This window comes from Bubalus bubalis, chromosome 11 (genome assembly GCF_019923935.1).
Source record: "Bubalus bubalis isolate 160015118507 breed Murrah chromosome 11, NDDB_SH_1, whole genome shotgun sequence".
NCBI lineage: Eukaryota > Metazoa > Chordata > Mammalia > Artiodactyla > Bovidae > Bubalus > Bubalus bubalis.
In genome coordinates, this window is record NC_059167.1 from 82,197,841 (window position 1) to 82,219,590 (window position 21,750).

At 53.9% G+C, this 21,750-nt stretch overlaps 1 protein-coding gene and 1 long non-coding RNA gene across 5 annotated transcripts; one reads left to right on the plus strand and one right to left on the minus strand.

Moving 5' to 3' along the window:
• Positions 1–821: 821 nt before the first annotated feature.
• On the minus strand, positions 822–3,167 carry LOC102404976. The gene is made up of 2 exons (XR_327800.4): positions 1,899–3,167; positions 822–1,816 (listed from the first exon to the last, which is right to left on the minus strand). It is a non-coding gene; the product is annotated as an uncharacterized LOC102404976 (long non-coding RNA).
• A 59-nt stretch (positions 3,168–3,226) lies between these two features.
• Positions 3,227–12,593, plus strand: NFATC4 (nuclear factor of activated T cells 4). 4 transcript variants are annotated; one of them, XM_025296164.3, is made up of 11 exons: positions 3,228–3,372; positions 3,548–3,676; positions 4,771–5,866; positions 7,309–7,471; positions 8,084–8,283; positions 8,591–8,763; positions 9,195–9,335; positions 10,226–10,281; positions 10,546–10,672; positions 10,867–11,448; positions 12,177–12,593. In XM_025296164.3, the coding sequence occupies exons 2-11, from the start codon at positions 3,577–3,579 to the stop codon at positions 12,242–12,244; spliced, it is 2,706 nt and encodes a 901-aa protein (XP_025151949.1). In that variant the 5' UTR covers positions 3,228–3,372; positions 3,548–3,576; the 3' UTR covers positions 12,245–12,593. The 4 variants fall into 4 exon arrangements, with proteins under 4 accessions (XP_044781277.1, XP_025151949.1, XP_045018054.1 ...); XM_044925342.2 differs by lacking the exon at positions 9,195–9,335 and having other exon boundaries at positions 3,227–3,372; XM_045162119.1 differs by lacking the exon at positions 3,228–3,372 and having other exon boundaries at positions 3,386–3,676.
• Positions 12,594–21,750: the final 9,157 nt, after the last annotated feature.

Genomic DNA, 21,750 nt, shown 5'->3' on the forward strand with positions numbered 1-21,750 from the left:
GGGAATTAACAGTCAAAGGGGAACTTCTGACCACTGGGGGTGAGGGTGAGTAGATGAATATCCTGTCTCTGGAATCACATTCTGTATGGCTCCACAGAAAGTGCTCAGTGGGACAATGTTCCAGTTGTTTGAGGTGGCCACCAGCTCCACATCACTTGTTTGGATGGCTTTTCCGCTTTCCCATTTCACTCTTCCCAGTTTCCCATTTTTGTCCCCTGTGGTTGCTCTCCACAATAACCTACCTGCATCATCTCATTCTTTTTTAAGGGTTTGATTTCCGGGGGGGGGGGGGTGCGGGGGGAGGCCACTCTAAGACAGATTACTACATAGAATGTGGTATAGTAGAATTAGCGCCAGACAAGGACCCAGAAAACCTAGGTTCCAGACCTAGCTTTCTCACCAATCTCACATGAAAAGGAGTGTTTTTATTACTATTTTCAGATGTACATGTACTGACAGGAAAAGATCTCCAAGTCATTTGTTAACTGAGGGGGGGAAAAAAAGGCAAGTCAAGAAAAATGCTTGCAACATGGTCTGACATACACAAAAAGGGCAGGCATGCGTATGTGCAAGCTCAGTCGCTAAGCTGTGTCTGACTCTTTGGAACCCCAGGGTCTGTAGCCCTCCAAGCAACTCTGTCCATGGGATTTTCCAGGCAAGAATACTGGAGCGAGTTGTCATTTCCTCCTCCTTCCCAACCTCGGGATACAACCGGGGTCTCCTGTGCTCCCTGCATTGACAGGAGGATTCTTTATCACTGAGCCACCTGAGAAGCCCAGCCATATGTACCATATACAGGTTAATAAACTTAGACAAAATGGTGGGGTATCACAGCTTACTATATATTTTTGTATGGCTTGAATCCTTTACAAGGAGACTGTATTTTGTGTAATTTAGAAACAACAACAACAACAACAAAAGTCCGCTTCCAAGGCCGTTGAGTCACGCTTGTGAAAGTGGAGAGCGGAAGTCAACGCTCCACGGTCACAAGGTGAGAAAGAGGAGCTGTGCTCAGATGCGCGCGCTAGGGGATCGGGGACCAAGGCCGGGCGGTCGAGAAACCGGACTCGCGGGAGGGAGGGCGGCTGGGTCTTTGTGGTCGCCAGGGGGCAGATGTGCGGAGCAACCCAAACCTACAACTACCCACTTTTACCCGGGCAGGACTTCGCAGAAATTATAAATTCCATCCCTTAGCTGCAGTTCAGACAGATCCGAGGGTTTTCAGAGTCGAGGGGAGCCCCCCTCCTCTGCCCCACGAGGAAAGCTTGGCGCTCTGAGCAGTCTGCAGGCTCGTTCATACCACATTTACGCGCAACAACTCTTTTCTCCGCCCGCACCACACCTCCCGGCCCCCAACCGCAGAGGGGAAATTGAGTCACTGGAAGGCGAGGCCAGAGTCTCCAGGGGAATGTGCGCCAACGCCAGTCCTCAGGGCCTTCCAGATGCTGGGAGGAGGGGGAGGGACCTCAGGAAAATACACAGAGTGGGGTGAGGGCGGGGGGAGCGGCTGGCTGGGCAGAAGCTGAGCCAGACACATGGAGAAACGCTGCCCAGGATCAAAGGAAATATGACATTTGAAAAGAATGCGCACGTCTGCTAGTGCTGCGGAGCAGGGGGCGGGGGGGCCGCGGGGTGCGTAGGCGGCGTGTCGGGGATGGTGAGCTGGAGCAGGAGCAGGGTCTCTACCCCTTCCCGCCTTGCCTCGGCTTCCCACGGCCCTCGGTCAGCCTCTTAGGTGCGGGTTGGCAGTCCGTCTCAGGATGCTCCTCACTCTCTCTCTCCTTGAGTCTCTCCTTTCTTTATTTCCATGATGAAGCTGGAAGGGAAATGTAACCTGAGGCGACAAACCAAAGCGGGGGGAAAAAAGAAAGGGAAAAAAAAAAATCAAACCAGGCCACCTCCCCGCTAGGCCTCGGAACATTCTTCTCTCCCCGCCGGCCTGGCTTCTTCTCCCCGCCCCTCCGGCGTCGCGGTCCTGGGCTCGCCGCCGGGGCAGCTCCGCACGTCACTGGGGTCCCCCGGGGCTGGGGGGTCCCCAGGGCGGGCCGGAGGGAGGGCGGGAGGAGAGGGGGGCGGGCAGTCGCCTCGGCCGCGGCGGAGTTCGGGCCGGCCGGGCCAGCCCTCCCCTGCGCCCTGGCCCCGCCGAGCCTGTTTCTCATTAGAGTAGCGGGCGCGGTCCCCGCCCGGCTCCCGAGTGTTTGTAAACGTCTGAGCCGAGGGCCGTCGCTTAACCCCTTCGGTGCGGGGCCCGAGCACAGCTGCGGGCTGGGCCCTCAGCTGGAGGTCTTTAGATTAAAGGTAGCTGCGGCCTGCTGATAGGTTTGTAGCTTAAGGTCTGCGTAGGGGTAATGGTACCAACACCCATGTCCCCACCCTAACCGACCGGCATCTGAATAACTAATTTCGACTTAAATCCCTCTCGCACAGCAGGACCCCCACTATGCCTGTCCTTTCTAGGAACTCCAGTCCGAGTCTTTCTTCCTTCTCCCGCCCAGGTGACAGGTGTCCAACCCAGGGGCCCACCCGGTCTCGGGACTGCTGGGCGCCGGTAAACCTGGCCAGGATTATCAGGAGAGCTGGAGCGGGATGCCTGCGGAACCGAGATTCATTCCCGACTAAGATTCTAGGGAGGAGAGAGCCGGCTTCCCTTGGAGGCTAGTTAATGGCCCCTCTGGGTGGCTGGGACTAGGACAGCAGTAAAGTCCGGCCTGGACTGTCGCCCATCAGGAGTCATGGACCTTTGAACAGTGCCTCAAGACCAATAACTCTTCTTCACTTTTGGGGGACGGGGAGAGATGGACCGGTGGAGGGGCTGGTTCGGCCAGGCAAAGGCTTCCTTCCAGAAGGCTTAGGCGGGGCGGCCTCAGGCTAGGGACTTCAAAGGAATGGCCTTCTCCACTTCAGAGCAGCCTGGAGCCATTCTGCACCCCAGAGCCTGGTTGCCCTTAGACGAGGGAAAGGGGAGAAAAGGTGGTGCTTCCTTGCTAGTTGCTGGCTGCACAACTCTTCAGAAAGGGTCTTCTGTGGGCCCTCTACACTGTGGGCCCAGGATGTGGCCCCTTTAAGGCATTCGGACCCAGAGCCCTCGAACTCAGACTAAGTTGGGGATTGCGGTGGGACTGCGCCCTGCGGGAAATGATTGTCACCACTGAGGGCCAATAGGCATCATTATGGTCCTACCAACGCTGGAGAGACCGTTTTCCAATTCAGTTTTGTTCTTTTTTTTTTTTTTGAGGGGGAGGGACTGGAGAGAGGACCGAAGGAGGGAGACGGGGAGGCTTGCGGGAGGGAGGGGGCACAAGGGGCGCGTGGTTTTCCCATCTCATCCCTGGAGGAGGGGCTGGAGCATCCCGGGCAGCCAATCAGAGACAGGTTGGGGGGGCACTTTGAAGAAGTTTGGGGAAAAAAGTTTGGAAAAGTTTCTATAATAACGAGGGGGCGTCCGGAGGGAGGCGTCAGCGGCGGAGGAGGGGGCGTCTCAGAGAAGGGAGGGAGGGAGTCGCCGGTCAAGACACTGCAGCCTCCTGAGATCCCCCCTCCCGCCCAGACCGGGACCTGGGGGCTCCGGCCGGACCCATGGGGGCAGCGAGCTGCGAGGATGAGGAGCTGGAGTTTAAGCTGGTGTTCGGGGAGGAAAAGGAGGCCCCCCCGCTGGGCGCGGGTGGGGCGGGGGAAGGTCAGTGCGGGGCTGGGAAGGGGTCTGGGGCTCCGTGAGGGAAGGGGGCGGGTGTCCTGAGTCTGGGGGCTTCAGGGGAGAGAGCCTGGGGTGAGAGATGAGGGGGTCAGAGGTTGCGGGGAGTCGCGGGGCTCGGGGGGATCTGCGGACGTGAGGCTGGGGGCCCGGCACCACTTTCTCCTTTTTAGGTCGTGACTGGGGTGGGGGTGGGGGTGCCGTTGGCTGCGCGCCGCCTCTCGGCAGGGCCGACTGTCACTGGGATGCGGGGCGGGCGGGAACACGGTCCCGAGAGCCCAGGGCGCCGCCAGGGAAAGGGGACATTGCGCTCTGGAGCTTGCCCCTCGGGGATGGAGCTCTGGGCCTGCAGACGGGACGCCGAGGGCTGGGGGCGCTCTCAGGCCCCGCCAGGGCGCCCCTCCCCCTCCCTCGTCTGGCCGCAATGAGAGGCAGATGGCTGGGATTGAGCCGGGGGCGGCGGCCGCCGCTCGCACGGAATCCGCGCAGCCCGCGCCCCCGCCCCCCCCCCCCCCGCGCCTCGCCGGGCCGGCGCGCAGCACCCCCTTCGCTGCACCCCCGCCCCCGGATTGGGGGGAGTGAGGGAGGAGCCACCTTCCCTCGTCATCACAGCCCTGGAGCCCCCCTTCCCCTGGCCACCGTTGCGATGGCAACTGGGGCTCCTGCCAGCGCCGTTTGGGGGTTTGGGAACCGCTGCTAATTGGGTTCATGTGTGAGTCGCCCCCAGCCCAGCCCAATGCTTCCTTAAACACGCCTCCAAACCCAGCTCCAGCCCCTCTCGACCCGCCTTGAGACCCGCCCCCTGTCTGGTACCCCAGGTCCCAGGGCCAGAGCCCTGAGGTTCTCTGAGTAGGAAAAGGTCCGGCACTTCTGGATCTATCTTCTCCACCTTCCCAAGTCCAACTCTGCTTTTGTCTCTGTGGCTCTGAAGGGCATTACAGAGACCTCTCTTTGCTGAGGCGGGGGTAGCATACTGGCCAGGGGTGGTTGCCCACTCCAGGAACCTAGACATCTCACCTGCCTCTTTCTCTCCCCGCCTTTTGTGTCATCCCTGTCTCTGTCTCCTTCCCTTTCCACAGAACTGGACTCAGAGGACACCCCACCATGCTGCCGCCTGGCCCTGGGGGAGCCCCCTCCCTATGGCGCTGCTCCCATTGGCATTCCCCGGCCTCCACCCCCTCGGCCTGGCATGCACTCCCCACCACCCCGCCCGGCCCCCTCACCTGGCACTTGGGAGAGCCAGCCAGCCCGGTCAGTGAGGCTGGGGGGGCCAGGAGGGAGCTCCGGGGGGGCTGGGGGAGGCCGTGTTCTTGAGTGCCCCAGCATCCGCATCACCTCTATCTCTCCCACTCCCGACCCACCAGCTGCGCTGGAGGACAACCCAGATCCTTGGGGGGAAGGCTCCCCCAGGGACTACCCCCCACCAGAAGGCTTTGGAGGCTACCGAGAGGCAGGGGGGCAGGGTGGGGGCCCGTTCTTCAGTCCGAGCCCGGGCAGCAGCAGCCTGTCCTCCTGGAGCTTCTTCTCGGATGCCTCGGACGAGGCAGCCTTGTATGCGGCCTGTGACGAGGTGGAGTCTGAGCTAAATGAGGCAGCCTCCCGCTTTGGCCTGGGCTCCCCACTGCCCTCACCCCGGGCCTCCCCGAGGCCGTGGACCCCCGATGATCCCTGGAGCCTGTATGGTCCGAGTCCTGGAGGCCGGGGGCCAGAGGATAGCTGGCTACTCCTCAGCGCTCCTGGGCCCACCCCAGCCTCCCCACGACCTGCCTCTCCATGTGGCAAGAGGCGCTATTCCAGCTCGGGAACCCCATCTTCAGCCTCCCCAGCTCTGTCCCGCCGAGGCAGCCTAGGGGAGGAGGGGCCTGAACCACCTCCACCACCCCCCTTGCCTCTGGTCCGGGACCCTGGCTCCCCTGGCCCCTTTGACTATGTGGGAGCCCCATCAGCCGAAAGCATCCCCCAGAAGACCCGGAGGACTTCCAGCGAGCAGGCAGTGGCCCTGCCTCGGTCTGAGGAGCCTGCCCCATGCAATGGGAAGCTGCCCTCGGGAGCAGAGGAGGCCGGGGCTCCTCCTGGGGGTCCTCGGAAGGAGGCGGCTGGCATGGACTACCTGGCGGTGCCTTCTCCACTGGCGTGGTCCAAGGCCCGGATCGGGGGACACAGCCCCATCTTCAGGTGAGGGTTGTGCCTGAAATCACCACTGTCTCCAGCCATCCCATCCAGGGAGTAGGAGGGTCAAGGGATGAATTTGGAAAAGGTCCTAGGGCACAGAAAAGAGAATCTACTACCAGCTTGACTGCTGCCATTCACTCAGTTTTAGGAAGAATTTTTTAACAGGCATCTCCTTTGGACAGATGATTTGCCGAAGGTCAGTCACTCCCTGTATATTAGAAAAAGCCCCTGGAGCCCTAGAAGGACCACCTAGGTAAAGGAGGAATTCCTCTAGGCGTCCTCCACTCTCAGCTCTGTGCTGGATCCTGGGCTGGAATTCTGCCCTGCAATGGGCAGCAGGAAGTCCCCTTTCTCTAACTCAATTTCTTGGGCCTGACTTGTGGCTTAAAAGTATATCTGCAAAATTTAGATGAAGTAGCATGTGTTTGCAAGTCAAAGAATTCACGTTCAAACAAGCAGTTCTTACTGCCCTTCTACACCTCTCACCCTCAAAGAACCATGTCTATTTCTATAATCCTAAGTCTTGGATGTCAGATTGAGCTGGTTTCATCCAGAAAAATTTCCTGGGGGAAAGAAACCTTTACACCCATTCCTCTGGGTTCCTGTAGGGCAGGGTTTCTCAGCCTCAGCACTCCTGATACTTTGAGCAGAATAATTCTTTGTTGTTTCGGTTGAGCTGGACATTGTAGAATGTTTAGCAGCATCCTGGCCTCTATCCACTCTCCTAGTTGTAACAACTTTTTAGTTGTTTCCAGACATTGCCGAGTATCACCTGGGGGCACTTACCAGTTGAGATCCCCTGGCGCAGAGTATCTGGGTGCTCACTACAGGGAAGTTGCACATCTTTATCCCCAGCTCTCTGGAACCCACCCGTCCAGCTCCAACTAGTGGAAAGTGCGCTGGCCTGGGAAGGGATGCGATCAGGCCCTGCTCTGTTAGTTGCTGGCTTGCAGCAACTAACCCCCTATGTTCTACTTGAAATGCGAGATCTTAGCTCCTGATCACTAGACCAGGAATGGAACCTGTGCCTCCTGCAGTGAAAGCTTAGAGTCCTAACCACTGGACCACCAGGGAATTCCCTGAATTTGTGCTTCTTTAGTTGACTCTTCCCATCTAGGCCTGGGAGGGTTAGACCGGGCTTGGGGTTCCTCTGTATCCAGGGGAACCCTTGCCCCACCCCCACCAGACCCAGTGTTCAGAGCTGGGAAGAAGGGAGTCTCAGTCCTGGTGTCCCCCACCCCCCTATCTCGAGGGCCTCTGAGAGGCCTGTCCCATAGCGCCCCTGATTATAGGCTTGTGGACCGTTTTACTTCCGCTCCGACTTCCTTTCTCTCAAACCCACCCTGCCCCTTCCTCCCTCACACCCCTGGGAGTTGGGACCCAGGGTTGCCCTGACTCAGGTCTGAGGCTGCAGGTGATCAGTGCTTCTCTGTGTCTCTCTCCAGGACCTCTGCCCTCCCCCCGCTCGACTGGCCTTTGCCCAGCCAGTATGAGCAGCTGGAGCTGAGGATCGAGGTACAGCCCAGAGCCCACCACCGGGCCCACTATGAGACAGAGGGCAGCCGGGGAGCTGTCAAAGCAGCCCCTGGTGGTCACCCTGTAGTCAAGGTAAGTGGTAGAAGCCAGGCCTGATAGCCTGTCTCTTCTCCAGTCCCAGATCCCTGCAGATGGGCCGCAGCTGTGCAGACCCATGGCACTGCCCTTTCCCACACTCCCTCTCAGCAATGACCCTGCAGGCGGCCTGGGGGAGGGACTAGTGCTGGGGAGGAAGGGTGCACTTCAAGGACCCGGATGTACTTTCTACTCTTCTGTCCCTCCACCCCCACTCCATTCATCCCATGGGACACCAGCCTCCTGTCTACTCTGGAAAATGGTGGGCTGCCAGATGTGGGGGAGGGGTTAGGCTGAGGCCAAAGTTCACTGGGAGTTAGGTTGTCTCTGTCGAGTTGGGCCAGTCTCTCTTGGAAGATTTTCCCCTTCACCCAGCCCAGTTTGGGCCTCATTCCAAGAATAACATGTGAACTCCAGGCCATGTTTTCTCCCTAGCTGGTGGAGAGTTGGTGCCCAATCTCCCCTGGGAATCCCTTCCAGGATGTCCTTTATCTTTCACTCCTCTGGAGTGGTGGAGGCGGAGGGGTGGGGGGGACTGAAAACTTGGGGGTGGGTGAAGGATGAGACAGGGGAGATTTCAGCTGGGTGGCCTCCGTCTCCCTCTACCAGCTCCTGGGCTACAGCGAGAAGCCCCTGACCCTGCAGATGTTCATCGGCACGGCGGACGAGAGGAACCTGCGGCCCCACGCTTTCTATCAGGTGCACCGCATCACTGGCAAGATGGTGGCCACGGCCAGCTACGAAGCCGTAGTCAGCGGCACCAAGGTGCTGGAGATGACCCTGCTCCCTGAGAACAACATGGCAGCCAAGTAGGTTCTCACCCCACCTCCTTCTGGTCTTCGGGCTTTAGGACTAGCCTTTTCCATGGGGCCTAAGCTAGGCCAACTCTTCCTCTCCCCAGAGGAGTTAGACATCATCCCTAGGAGGTGTCAGGCCCTCTCACTATCTAGAGGAGGACTTTGGGGGTGGGGAGCACTCTGGGTTAAAACAGCCACCCCCATAATCTCCCAGAGAAGGTCATTTAGGGCTTTGGATGGAGGATGGGGACTCCCTTCTTGGGAGGCATCCCCTTCTGGCCTCAGATGGGAGGGCTTGCCTTCCGTTCTTTGGCTTCAGCATTGACTGTGCCGGAATCCTGAAGCTGCGGAATTCAGATATTGAACTGCGGAAGGGAGAGACGGACATCGGGCGCAAGAACACACGCGTGCGGCTGGTGTTCCGAGTACACGTGCCCCAAGGCAGCGGGAAGGTTGTCTCGGTGCAGACAGCATCGGTACCCATCGAGTGCTGTGAGCAAAGAGGCCCTGTGCCATCCTTCTGTCTCTGGCTAACTTCTTGTCTGTGTGTCTGTCTGTCCATCGCCTCCGCAGTGTGCCGTGACTGGCTGGTCCCCTAAGGGACCCAGTCTTTATTTCTATTGTAGGTGGGCTGGGGGAAGTATTCTATTTTCCCCCGGCTGCAGATTCGGCCCCTAGGCTGGACCAGAGCAACCCTAGCCTCCATCTGCCCCTGGGCAGCCCCTTGTTGGCCTCTCTCTCCTCCCAGGAGGGGTTCCTTACCTGGCCTGTGTGACCCCAGGAAGACTGTTGTTTTTCTTGTGTGTCTGCCGCTGAGGAGGGCTCCTCCAGGCTCTGTGGCAGTTATCCTAGGCAGGGTGGGGGCGCAGGAGCCTGTCCTCTCCATAGCAGCCCAGCCAGGCCTTTCCTGCACTGCTCTGCAGCCCAGCGATCAGCTCAGGAGCTGCCCCAGGTGGAGGCCTACAGCCCCAGTGCCTGCTCTGTCAGGGGAGGGGAGGAGCTCGTGCTGACTGGCTCCAATTTCCTGCCAGACTCCAAGGTGGTGTTCATCGAGAGGGGCCCTGGTGAGTACCCATTCTGGGAGGAAGAGCTTGGAACGGGGAGGATGAACACTCTCTGAACTAGCAAGTGGAGCCTCAATTTCCTTATCTGTAAAATGGAACGGAAAGACTGCCCTTCCTCTTACACTGTATGCTTCCCATGCATATGACAGCCATCTGAAATGCTCAAGATGGTGAATAAATGTAAGAAATACACATTCTTTTTATTAAAGATGAGTCAGCTGTGAGCTAATTTACCCTCATGTGGACAGGGAAGATGAGAAAGGAAGAGGGGACTATGCCCTCACTGCCAGACCCTGAGCCCCTCCTGAGTTTCAGGACTGGCAGCACAGCTATGATGACAAGAGCCTGTGAGGCACCCAGCATAGAGCTGCAGGGGTGAGAAGGGAAGACTGAGGGGCCCAGGTACACCCCCCAGCCTGAGGCTCAGCTCGCCCCTGACCCTGCCTGCCCAGAGCCCCAGCCCCTGCCTTCAAGTTTAGCACCCTAGGACCATATCAGAGCAGAGTCAGAGGTTCTGGGTCCTGAGACTTGGAGTCTTATTGACTCCCTTCAAGCTGAGACCCTTTCCTACCCTTGAACTTCCTTCCAGCTCTATCATGCGAGGGGATGATGTTTGGAGTTGGGTGGGAGGGCTCAGGAGTTTTTTCTGGTCCCTGGATTGGTCCTGCCATTTCTCTTGGCTCAACTGATGGCTTGAGATCTTGGAGACAGTTGTAAACCCAGCCTGTTCCATTCGATTGAGTAAACAGGCAATGGGCTCCTCTGTGAGCCAGGCTTTGTTGGGACCTTCCGAGTGTGGCCTTAGCTCAGCAAGAGGGGAAATGGCAGAGGCCTGGGCAGTGGGCAGGGACTGTGGGGCTGGGCTGGAGCTCCCTGTTCTTTCTGCACAGATGGAAAGTTGCAATGGGAGGAGGAGGCCACAGTGAACCGGTTGCAGAGCAATGAGGTACCCGTGTTCCTAGGGTCTCCACCCTGGGGTTGGGATGGGGTGGGAGAAGTCAGGAAATTCTCAGCTGACTCCCTTGCCTTGGGAGTGGACTCCAGAAGCGACCTGTTCTTTGCTAGAGGAGACATCCTGGCCGTTCTGGAAGCAGAGACACCTCTGGGGGATGAATTTTGCTCCTTTGCAAATGGAAAAAGCCAGGAGGTGGCGTTTGAGCTGAGCCTAGATCCCAGAGGGCTCCCTGCCTCATCCTCTGCTCCTCCCCAGGTGACTCTGACCCTGACCGTCCCCGAGTACAGCAACAAGCGTGTGTCCCGGCCGGTCCAGGTCTACTTTTACGTCTCCAATGGGCGGAGGAAGCGCAGTCCTACCCAGAGTTTCAAGTTCCTGCCTGGTGCGTTCTGGCTCAGCCTGTGGTGGCAGGGTGGGGATGTGGGGGCTAAGGCAGGGGCAGAGGAATGCAGTGCCCCATGGGGAGGGGCTAAGGGCTGGATGAAACCTGGGCTGGAGAGGTGGGGTCAGCGGGTGTGTGGTGGGGAGACTGCCAGCCCTCTCACCAGCATGTCCTCCTGCTTCCCCTCCATCCAGTGATCTTCAAGGAGGAGCCTCTGCCGGATGCATCTCTCCGGGGCTTCCCCTCAGCATCGGGCCCCCCCTTTGGCTCTGACATGGACTTCTCACCACCCAGGCCCCCCTACCCCTCCTATCCCCATGAAGACCCTGCTTATGAAACTCCTTACCTGTCAGAAGGCTTCAGCTATGGCACGCCCCCTCTGTACCCCCAGACGGGGCCCCCACCATCCTACAGACCCGGCCTGCGGATGTTCCCTGAGACTGGGGGTGCCACAGGTTGTGCCCGCCAACCTCCAGTCTCTCTCCTTCCCCGGCCCTTCCCTAGTGACCCCTATGGAGGACGGGGCTCCCCCTTTCCCCTGGGGCTGCAGTTCCCTCCTCCCTCCCCCTTCCGGCCCCCGATGCCTTCCTCCCCACCACTTGAAGGCCCGTTCCCTCCCCAGGGCAGTGTTCACCCCCCACCTGCTGAGGGATACAATGAGGTAGGGCCAAGCTACGGCCCTGGGGAGGGGGCTCCGGAGCAGGAGAAATCCAGGGGTGGCTACGGCAGCGGCTTCCGAGACAGTGTCCCTATCCAGGGTATCACGCTGGAGGAAGGTGGGTGTGGGACCCGGGGCTGCGAGTGTGAGTGTGTGCAAGAGATTGCTCTGCATGTTTACTGAGGGCTGGAATTTGGCTTTCCAGAGACTGGGCCCCGATGGCCCCTCAGGGCCAGTTGGAGGGCCTCAGGAGGCAAGTGCCTGGTGCGTGTGGCCAGCTGATTCCGGTTAACTTAATTCTGAAGGGGGCAGGGAGTACCTGCCCCACCCTTCTCCTGCCTAGGCCCTCGACCCCAGATCACAAAGACACAGGGCTAGAAGTACTTGCAAGACCATTCAATCTAGCTCCCTCAATTTGCAGATTCAGACACTGAGTTTCAGAGAGGGGCAGTGGTTTGCTGGTGTTCAGTCAAGTTTTCCCTTGTCTCACCTGCCCCCAAACATGGTGACTGTGGTCTTGAGTGGCGATGAGGACACTTATTTCTACTCTTCTTCTTCCCATCGGCTACACCCACTTCCGGCCCTGCTGACAGTGCGGGCTGAGCCAGCAGGAAGGGGCTGGCATGAGGGCCCTAGAGCCCACGTGGACAGAGTTGAGCAAGATTTGATTGAGAGCAGGTGTTAGGACACAGTGGGGAAACTGAGGCCCTGTGGAAGAGAAGCCAGCCAGTGCAGGAGGAATCTAGAGGCATCCTAGAGGGAGGCCTGCCTGGAATGGATTGGGGGTCTCTGGAAAAGGAGACGACCTGCCCTGCTCCCAGTCTCTCAACTGCCCCTCCTTTACAGTGAGTGAGATCATTGGCCGAGACCTGAGTGGCTTCCCTGCACCTCCTGGAGAAGAGCCTCCCGCCTGAACCATCGCCTGGCACCCTGCCCCCAAGCCCTACCCATTTTCCCTTGTCCTGGGGTGGTGGTTCCAGAGGCTTGGGGGCCAATCTGGTTCCATTTTCCCTAGCTCTCGCCTCCTCTCCCTTGCCCTCCCTCCCCTCCTCTAGCAGAGGTGTGGCCCCCGGTCTGGTGCTGCCTTGAAGGGGTGGGAGCAGGAGAGTGTGGAGGACTGGGGTGGGGGTGGACTCTGGGTGGGGCCTGCACACGAGGACTGGAGAGTTGCCGGGAGTGAAGGCCATGTCTAGACTGTGTACAGGCCTCGGCGTGGGGAGGCCCGGACAGGCTGATGGCTAATAAACTGCTCGCTGACTAGTGCTTCCGGCTCCAGAACTCGTTGGAGAGAGAGATATGGGGCAGCTTACTCTAGCCCTGGCTGGAGGAAGCTTAGAACCTGGTAAGGGGTGGGCTGTGGCTGGGAAGACCGCATCCCAGAGTCATGGTGCAGGGGGCTGGGGAGGGTTTGAAGGGTCCCAGAGGCTCCTTAGGGGGTTTCCTTGGTGGTGCAGTGGTAAAGAATCTGCCTGTCAATACAAGAGACACTGGTCTATCCCTGGGTTGAGAAGATCCCCTGGAGAAGGAAATGGCAACCCACTTCCATCTTCTTGCCTGGGAAATGCCATGGACAGAGGAGCATGGCGGGCTCTAGTCCATAGGGTCGCAAAGCATCAGACACAGCTTAGGGACTAAACAATACCAACAACAGAGCCTCCCCCTAACCAACCAGGGCAAGGTTGGGAGCAAGAACTTGTAAACCTCTCCTCCCTAGGGATTCAGATTCCTTTAGGAGCTCTGGGAAAATCTGTGTATTTTCAAGTTACTTTCTCTTACTATCACTGAGATGATTCTGATTCATAGCCAGGGTCAGGAAACACCTGTCCCTCTCCCTCATTTATCAAGCAGGACTCAAAGGTTCAGAGAGGGAAATGGACTTGCCCTTTATAACACAGCTAATTAATAGCAGGTTGAACGCTACACTCCTGGGCTCCTGCCCCCAGCCCACCCTCAGATGTCCTAACCCATGGGGGTCAGGCCCCCGAAGCTTATTTCTCTGGAGCAGAGTAGGGGCTGAGGGAGGAATGGCCTGGGCCCATCCATGCTCTGGATTCTGCCCTCTTTGGGGACTGTGAAGACATTTGGGAAAGATCTATGCTTCAGAGGTAGATTGAAGGAAGCTAAGCGGCTCCCTGGGAGCCCTGGCCTTGCCTGAACTCCGGCCCGCTGTATATGTGCAGCTATCACCACTGACAAGCCCAGCCTGGGAAAGCTGGATGGCCCCCTGTCTTCACAGCCTAGGGGGCCCAAGTCCCAGTGGGCTGGGGAGAGCCTGGCACACAGCAGGGGCCACGCCCCAGAGATATTCAGGTATTAGGAACTTGCCTTGCCCCAAGGCTGGTGGGGCCTCTCTGTGTCCAGTGTGTCCAGACAGGCTTTGCAAGTCCCCATGTGTTCAGGGGTGGGTGTGACAGCAGCTGGCTCTGGAATGGAGGACAAGAGAACCAGGGTGACCTCTGGTCTGGTCATTGCTGATTTGCAATGAATTTGCTTTATCTTCCTGAACACAAACTGCTGCGAACCAGACTGACATCAGGTGATTGGCTCGCTGGGGCGTGGCCTCTCCTCAAAGGTATCCTCCAGCAGGGCTAGTGTGGTCACCCTGTGCTCCCACAGCAGGAGGGACCCAGGGCACACATGTCCTAGCCAGCACTCTTCACCTCCCCCTGCGAGATCTGACGGGGGACGCATCAGCCTGTGTGAATGAAAGGCTTTAGTGATGAGGGCTCATTGCCTCCCCAGGCAGACTGTTTTACTCTCTGCCAGGGCACTGCCATTCATTCACTGCCAGGCATTTATTGAGCAGCTACTAAATGCCAGCTAGTGGGTCCTGGAGGACCCCGTGGCCTCATGGGGTGACAGATTAAAAACAGTGCATTATAACTCAACAATTCAACTCAGTAAAGGTTTTTTATACAGACAGTATGTCAGATGGGTGGGGGGGGGGATAAATAATTTTAATATGGGATACAGAGAGTAGGGATGCTCCATCCAGCTGTGGGGGTCAGAGGGAACTTTGGGGTTGACTTCTAGACCGAGATCTGAAGCATGCATGACCTGGGGGTTGACTGGGCTGAGAGTGGGGCAAGGGCAGGCCCAGGCAGTACCCCCAAATGGACTATATCTGGAGGGAGGGCCCACAAATCAGGGCCTTGGCACACTCATAGAACTGGTGAAGTTCTAGAAATGGGGTGCCATGAGTAAGGACTAGGGGGAAGCAGCAGCTGGATTCTGAGGGGCTTTGTAGCCACAGTGGGAAACCTATCCAAAGGTAAAGGGCTCTTTCCCACTAGATGGTTGGGCTTAGGTTTTTCCAGTAGTCATGTATGGATGTGCAAGTTGCACCATAAAGAAGGCTGAGCACTGAAGAACTGATGCTTTCGAACTGTGGTGCTGGAGAACACTCTTGAGAGTCCCTTGGACAGCAAGGAGATCAAAGCAGTCAATCCTAAAGGAAATCAACCCTGAATACTCATTGGAAGGGCTGATGCTGAAGCTGAAACTTCAATACTTTTCCAATGAGTTGGAAAAAACCCTGATGCTGGGAAAGATTGAAGGCAAAAAGGAGAAGAGGGTGGCAGAGGATGAGATGGTTAGATAGCATCACTGACTCAATAGACATGAATCTGAGCAAATTCCAGGAGATGGTGAAGGACAGGGAAGTCTGGTGTGCTGCAGTTCATGGGGTTGCAAAGAGACACGACTTAGTGACTAAACCACGACAGCAACAGGTTGGGATTGGTACAGTAGATTTGCCTTACAGTTCTTCCATCTGCTTCCTTTTGACTGCTCTGCCAGGGCACCCTTTTGCCCTCTGGGCCCACAGTTTAAAGGCCTAACCCCTCTTCCCATTAGAATCCTAAAGTAGGTCAGCTCCCAGGGTCATTGTCTCTTCCCAGGTTCCTACAGACATCCAACTCCCTGAGGCTGGAGTTGGGGGAGAGAGGAGAAGGAGGGTGGATCTTCGGTTGGTGCCAGAAAACATTTTCTTGGCCAGGGTTTCTCCAAGTGTGGTCTGAGGATCACTTGTGTTTGAGTCATTAGGGAGGGTTTTTGGCTTTATTTATTTATTTTTTCATTTTTGTTCTTCATACAGATTCCTAGGCAACCCCTGACCTACTCTGTTGTATTCTCTGGGGGCAGGCCTGAGTTTCAGCATTTTAAACAGTACCCTAGGTGATTCTCCAGGACAAGGAAGCTTGAGAACTAGAGTTGCTTGTCAATTAAGGGTCATTCCTTCCCACTTCAGGCTCTAAAACAGCTCCCTGCCCCCTTCTCACAGATCTAGTCTGGCCTACTCTGGGTGGAAGGTCACCCGGAAAGGTGTGCTGGGGGAGGGGAAAGGCACACACATTCTTGCCGTTGCAGCTCACCACTCCCCTCACCCGGCTCTGTCCTGCTCCCTGGACAATCTGAGATGGTCTCCAGGCAGCCTGGAGCTTTGGTGCGGGACGAGCTGCCCTAGAACTTTCGAGTCTCCTTCTCTGGCTGGATGTCTGGGCCTCTAAGGCACGTGGGGAGGGCAACCTGGGCAGGGCACCCTGGGCAGGCTTCCAGGTGGGTTTGGGCTCTGCTTGGAGCACCCCTTGCCAGACCTGGTAAGTGTCGGGAAGAAAGCTGCAGAGGAGTAACATCTCACATACCTCCGGGAAACTCCAGACGCAGTTTGGGAAATGTGCAGGGGTTTGGTGTATTTTTGGAAGATGGTTTTAATGGCATCATTGTCTGGTGGATTCCACAAAACATTTCAAGAAAAGAAAAGGGAAAAAAAGGAGATGGGGAAGGAACCTCTTGACTGTACAAGACTTAAAGCCATAACAGTGTGGGTATTCCTTATAAGATTAAGCATAGACTTTCCATGCAATACCACCAGCAATCTCTTCCCTACATATTGACCCTGGTAAACAAAAAAAATATGTCCATACAAAAGTCTGTTCCCAAATGTGTATAGCAGCTTTATTCATTAACAACCCAAACTGGAAACAACCAAGATGTTCTTCAGTGGGTAAACAGATGAAGTGTAGTATGTCCATGTGGCAGAATGCGTGCATATGTGCTAAGTCGCTTCAGTCGTGGCCAACTCTGTGTGACTCTGTGGACTGCAGCCTGCCAGGCTCCTCCATCCATGGGATTCTCCAGGCAAGAATACTGGAGTGGGTCGCCATGCCCTCCTCCAGGGGATCTTCCCAACCCAGGGACTGAAACTGTGTCTCTTACATCTCCTGCATTGAGGTGGGTTCTTTATCACTAGCACCGCCTGGGAAGCCCCATATAGTGGAATACTACTCGGCAATAAAAATCAGTGAACAACTGATTCATGCAACGATATACATAACCATTAAACGCACTTTGCTAAGTGAAAGGAGCCAGACTCAAGTGGCTACATTTTGTGTGATTCTATTTATGTGACACTCGGGAAGAAGCAAAATGATAGAGAGAAAACAGATCAGTGGTTGCAGGGGGAATACTTAGAGAACAAAGTGTTGTTGACTGCAAAGGGATCGCACATGGGAATTTTCAGTGTGATGGAACTGTTTTGGGTGATTATCATGATGGTGAATACATGACTCTATGCCACTTTTCTATGTCGAGATCTATAGAACTCTACAAAGACAGAACTTAATTGTAATCAAAACTTTTAAAAGTCATTCAATCCTAAATAGAATGCAAAATGTAATATATGAATCTAACTGTATTATGAATATAAACGGAAAATGTGGGGGAAGAGCTAAAACAGGTAGTTTTGGAAAACAGTGTTTGGACTGGATACTGTAAGACAAAAGGAATCATACATAAAGGTTATAGCTGGTAAATGCGTCACAGGTTAACAATTCTGATACTGCTTAACCTGTATACTAGTGTTGAACAGTAAGTAAATAAATTGTAGTGAGATAGGGTTTTCACTGTCAGGGAAAGAAGGGGGTGGTTAGTTTGATGTGGGGGGTGGAAGGTCAGAATAAACTTTGTGGTGCTGGATTCAAGTTGGAGATATCAGAATGAACTCATTCTCACTTTACAGATATCTATGTCTATGTCTATCAACATAATATTATACATGTTATAGAATATATATAATAGAGCTATATAAATATCTACATAGACCAATAATCTATAGGTAGTTCTATGATATATGTGTACATAGTACACACACATAAACACACAAATAGATGCAGAGATAAATATAGATATTGTGTGTATATAGGGGTTAATATACATACATATATTTGCTAGCTTTGTCTGCTGCTGCTGCTGCTAAGTCACTTCAGTCGTGTCCGACTCTGTGCGACCCCATAGACAGCAGCCCACCAGGCTCCCCCGTCCCTGGGACTCTCCAGGCAAGAACACTGGAGTGGGTTGCCATTTCCTTCTCCAATGCATGAAAGTGAAAAGTGAAAGTGAAGTCACTCAGTCGTGTCCGACTCTAGCGACCCCATGGACTGCAGCCCACCAGGCTCCTCCATCCATAGGATTTTCCAGGCAAGAGTACTGGAGTGGGGTGCCATTGCCTTCTCCAGAAGCTTTGTCTGCTAGGAAAGCCTAAAATGAGTGGCACTCCATTAGCAATGGAGACACCTAGCATCTAGCTTTTGGCTTCTAAATACCATTCTCCAATAAAAGGAACCAGGGTTCTTTGGAAAAATGGCTAATTCTAGAACTGGGACAGGGAAAATACAACGTAACTCTGGAGCAATGTACATTGCCAGAAAGTAAGTGCCAAAAAGGCAAGGCACCTATTCAAAAGACACAAGAGCCAACTCAAATGATGTTCCAGTGTCCGGAGCCGAAAAGATTTGAGCAATGTAAAAAGTAATGATAATATTAGATTATAATTCAAATAATAAATCTCTGTAAGTCCACACTGCTATAAATAAATGACTGAATAAATAATTGAGAGAAGGGACAATCTTTTCAGAAAAAATTTCTCTTAATATGTGTAGAAGGAATAAGGGAAATAGGAAATCACCATTAGACCATGATAGTAATGATTGCTATAGGCAAGATCCATTGATGAGTGCTAAAATCAGTAGGTAAAACTTTCAGGGAGACCAGGATATTTGTAAAGCCTCAAAGTATCTGCTCCAAAATTAGCCCTACTAATTACTGTGAGGGTTTTAATGTACTGTCCCAAATTCTTTGATACCCCTTGCTCTAGAAGATGGAGCTTAATACCTCTTGCCTTGAACATGGTCTGGACTTAGTGACTTGCTTCTAACAAATAGAGTATGGAAAGGGAAAAATTAAAAACTTCACGGTAGAGAAACCAGCCAAATACCACCCTAACCAAGCAATCAAGGTTAACATCACCAGCAATAAGTCATCTGATATCAGGGGGTCCCTGATATGATACATTAAGAATCTCATATAACCTCTGTGATATTCTTTCTCCAAACCCATAACCTCAGTCTATTCATAAGAAAGCACCAAACAAGCCCAAGTTGGCAAGCATTCTACAAAATATATAACCATGAATCTTGAAAAGGGTTGAGATGTTTATCTTTGTTATAAGGAAAAATAAAAGCATGTTTACACACTGACGCCAGTGAGGGAGGGAAGCTGAAGCTCTAGTAGCGGGAGGGCAACCTGTTCTCACGTGTCACAATTTTCTCCCTTTTGGAGACTCGGCCCCTTTGTCTGCTGCTCCCAGGTCTCGCAGCCACTGGATGTGTCACGGGCACTTTGGATGCACTCTCCAGTGAACCATAAATGCCTGGTTTCTTCCCTCCCCTCCATCTAGGCAGTTGCTATTTGTGTCCTGGTCCAGGCTGGAGAACCTGAAGAAAAGAGATCCCTTCCTTCCCAGTGGGTTTCCCTGGTGGCTCAGATGGTGAAGAGTTGAGACCCAGGTTTGATCCCTGGGTAGGAAAGATCCCCTGGGGAAAGGAATGGCTACCCACTCTAGTATTCTTGCTTGGGGAATTCCATGGACAAGGCTACAGTTCATAGGGTCGCAAAGAGTCGGACACGACTGAGCAACTAATACTTTGACTTTTTTCATTTCCTTCCCAGCAGGACCTAGCCGATCTTCGGTTCCGCTTGGCTGTGCCCTGGGGCAGGTGGTGGCCCCTTCCTCCTAGTGATCCAGGGAACAGCGTCCAGGAGCGCTAGGAAGGGGATAGACACCAGGGGGCAGCAGTAACAAGGGGGAGGGTGGGGTGGGCAGATGGGAGGAGGAAGGTTAGAAAAAGCAAGACCTTGTTCCTGTTCCTACGAACGTCCCATGCTATATCATTTTCTTCGGTTTCTCAGACCATCCCTTGAAGATCAAGTCCCCTTTCTAAGAATTTACAGTCATGTGGCCCCTAGGAATCATAGATTTGCCTGTTAATTGTATTCTTTTAAGAGAGCTTTCCCTGTTTTCTCCTACTAGATTGTAAGGTCCTAAAGAGCAGGGTCAGTGTTTATAACTCCGTCTCTCCTTGCACAGTGAATAATAAAAGCTGCCATTTTTGTGATGCGTGTTAGGAGCATACATTATGTGTTTTAACTCCATGCTTGCTGCAACCAAGGTTCAGAAATATGTACCAAGAACAGCAGCAACAGAAGTAGATAACATCTGGGGATGGCTCACTCTGCTCCAAGCATCTCACCAAGCCCTCAAAAAGCCCACCTCATTTAATCCTCTCCCAACAATTCTGGGAAGTTGTTCTATTACTATTTCCCATTTCATAGATGAGGAAACCGAGACACAGGAGGCTTAAGTAATGTCGAGAGTCACACAGCTCCCCAGGGACAGAGCTGGGGTTCGCAGGTTAGCTTGTAACTCCAGGTCCAGCAAAGTTTTCCACGATACTGCAGCCGGTTCCTTATCACATGGGTGAAATCACATGAAAAGTAAACATGCGGGGTTGCCTTCACATGAGGCAGACAGACAGTCCAGATACTGAACTTCAGACTTGGAATCAAAGGCCCTGGGATTCATGCTCCCATTTGGATATCACTCATTTTTTAAGTAGTGAAATGCAGAGGTTGGGCTGGTCCAAACTGTATCTGAGATTGCTTCCAGTTCCAATGTGCTAGAGTTTTATGGTATGATGGAAGTACCAGACCATCTCACCTGCCTCCTGAGAAACCTGTATGCAGGTCAAGAAGCAACAGTTAGAACTGGACATGGAACAACTGACTGGTTCCAAACTGAGAAAGGAGTATGACAAGGCTGTATATTGTCACCCTGCTTATTTAACTTATATGTAGAGTTTATCATGGGAAATGCTGGGCTGGATGAAACACAAGCTGGAATCAAGATTGCCAGGAGAAATATCAATAACTTTAGATATGCAGATGACACCACCCTTATGGCAGAAAGAGAAGAAGAACTAAAGAGCCTCTTGATGAAAGTGAAAGAGGAGAGTGAAAAAGCTGGCTTAAAACAACATTCAAAAAACAAAGATCATGGCATCTGGTCCCATCACTTCTTGGCATATAGATGGGGAAACAGTGGAAACAGTCACAGCCTTTATTTTCTTGGGCTCAAAAATCACTGCAGATGGTGACTACAGCCATGAAATTAAAAGATGCTTGCTCCTTGGAAGAAAAACTATGACCAACCTAGACAGCATATTAAAAAACAGAGATACTACCTTGCCTAAAAATGTCTGTATAGTCGAAGCTATGGTTTTTCCAGTAGTCATGTATGGATGTGAGAGTTGGACCATATAGAAGGCTGAGCACCAAAGAATTGATGCTTTGAACTGTGGTATTGGAGAAGACTCTTTAGAGTCCTGTGGACTGCAAGGAGACCAAACCAGTCAATCTTAAAGGAAATCAACCCTGAATATTCATTGGAAGGCCTGATGCTGAAGCTGAAACTCCAATACTTCGACCACGTGATGTGAAGAGTTGACTCATTAGAAAAGACCCTGATGCTGGGAAAGATTGAAGGCAGGAGGACAAGGGGATGACAGAGGATGAGATGGTTGGATGGCATCACCAACTCAATGGACATGAGTTGGAGCAAGCTCTGGGAGATGGTGAAGGACAGGGAAGCCTGGCGTGCTGCAGTCCATGGGGTCACAAAGAGTTGGACACGACTGAGCAACTGAACAGCAACAACAAGAAGAGCTTTATGTAACAAATGGCAGAGTGCAGAGGAGGCTACAGAAGGTGACCTTCCTTCTCAAGGTTGCTAGATAAAATACAGGGTGTCCAAGCCCTGCCCCCAACCCCCCAGTCCTTCCCTGATTGGGTGGAGGGGGGATGGGTAAACAGGCTGGGTGTTTGTAGAGACAAGGGGCAGAACTTGCTTTGAACCTTCACTGTGCCCCCTCCGCATCCATTCTTAGGTCCTTTAAGGATGTTGCTCAGTCTCAGAGAAGTCTTCTTCATCCCTTATCCCTCATGGTGGCGACAGGCAGAGGAAGAAAGCTACAAAGCCATACCACTTAGATTCAACCAGGTGCTGAAGCATCTTATCACCCCTAAC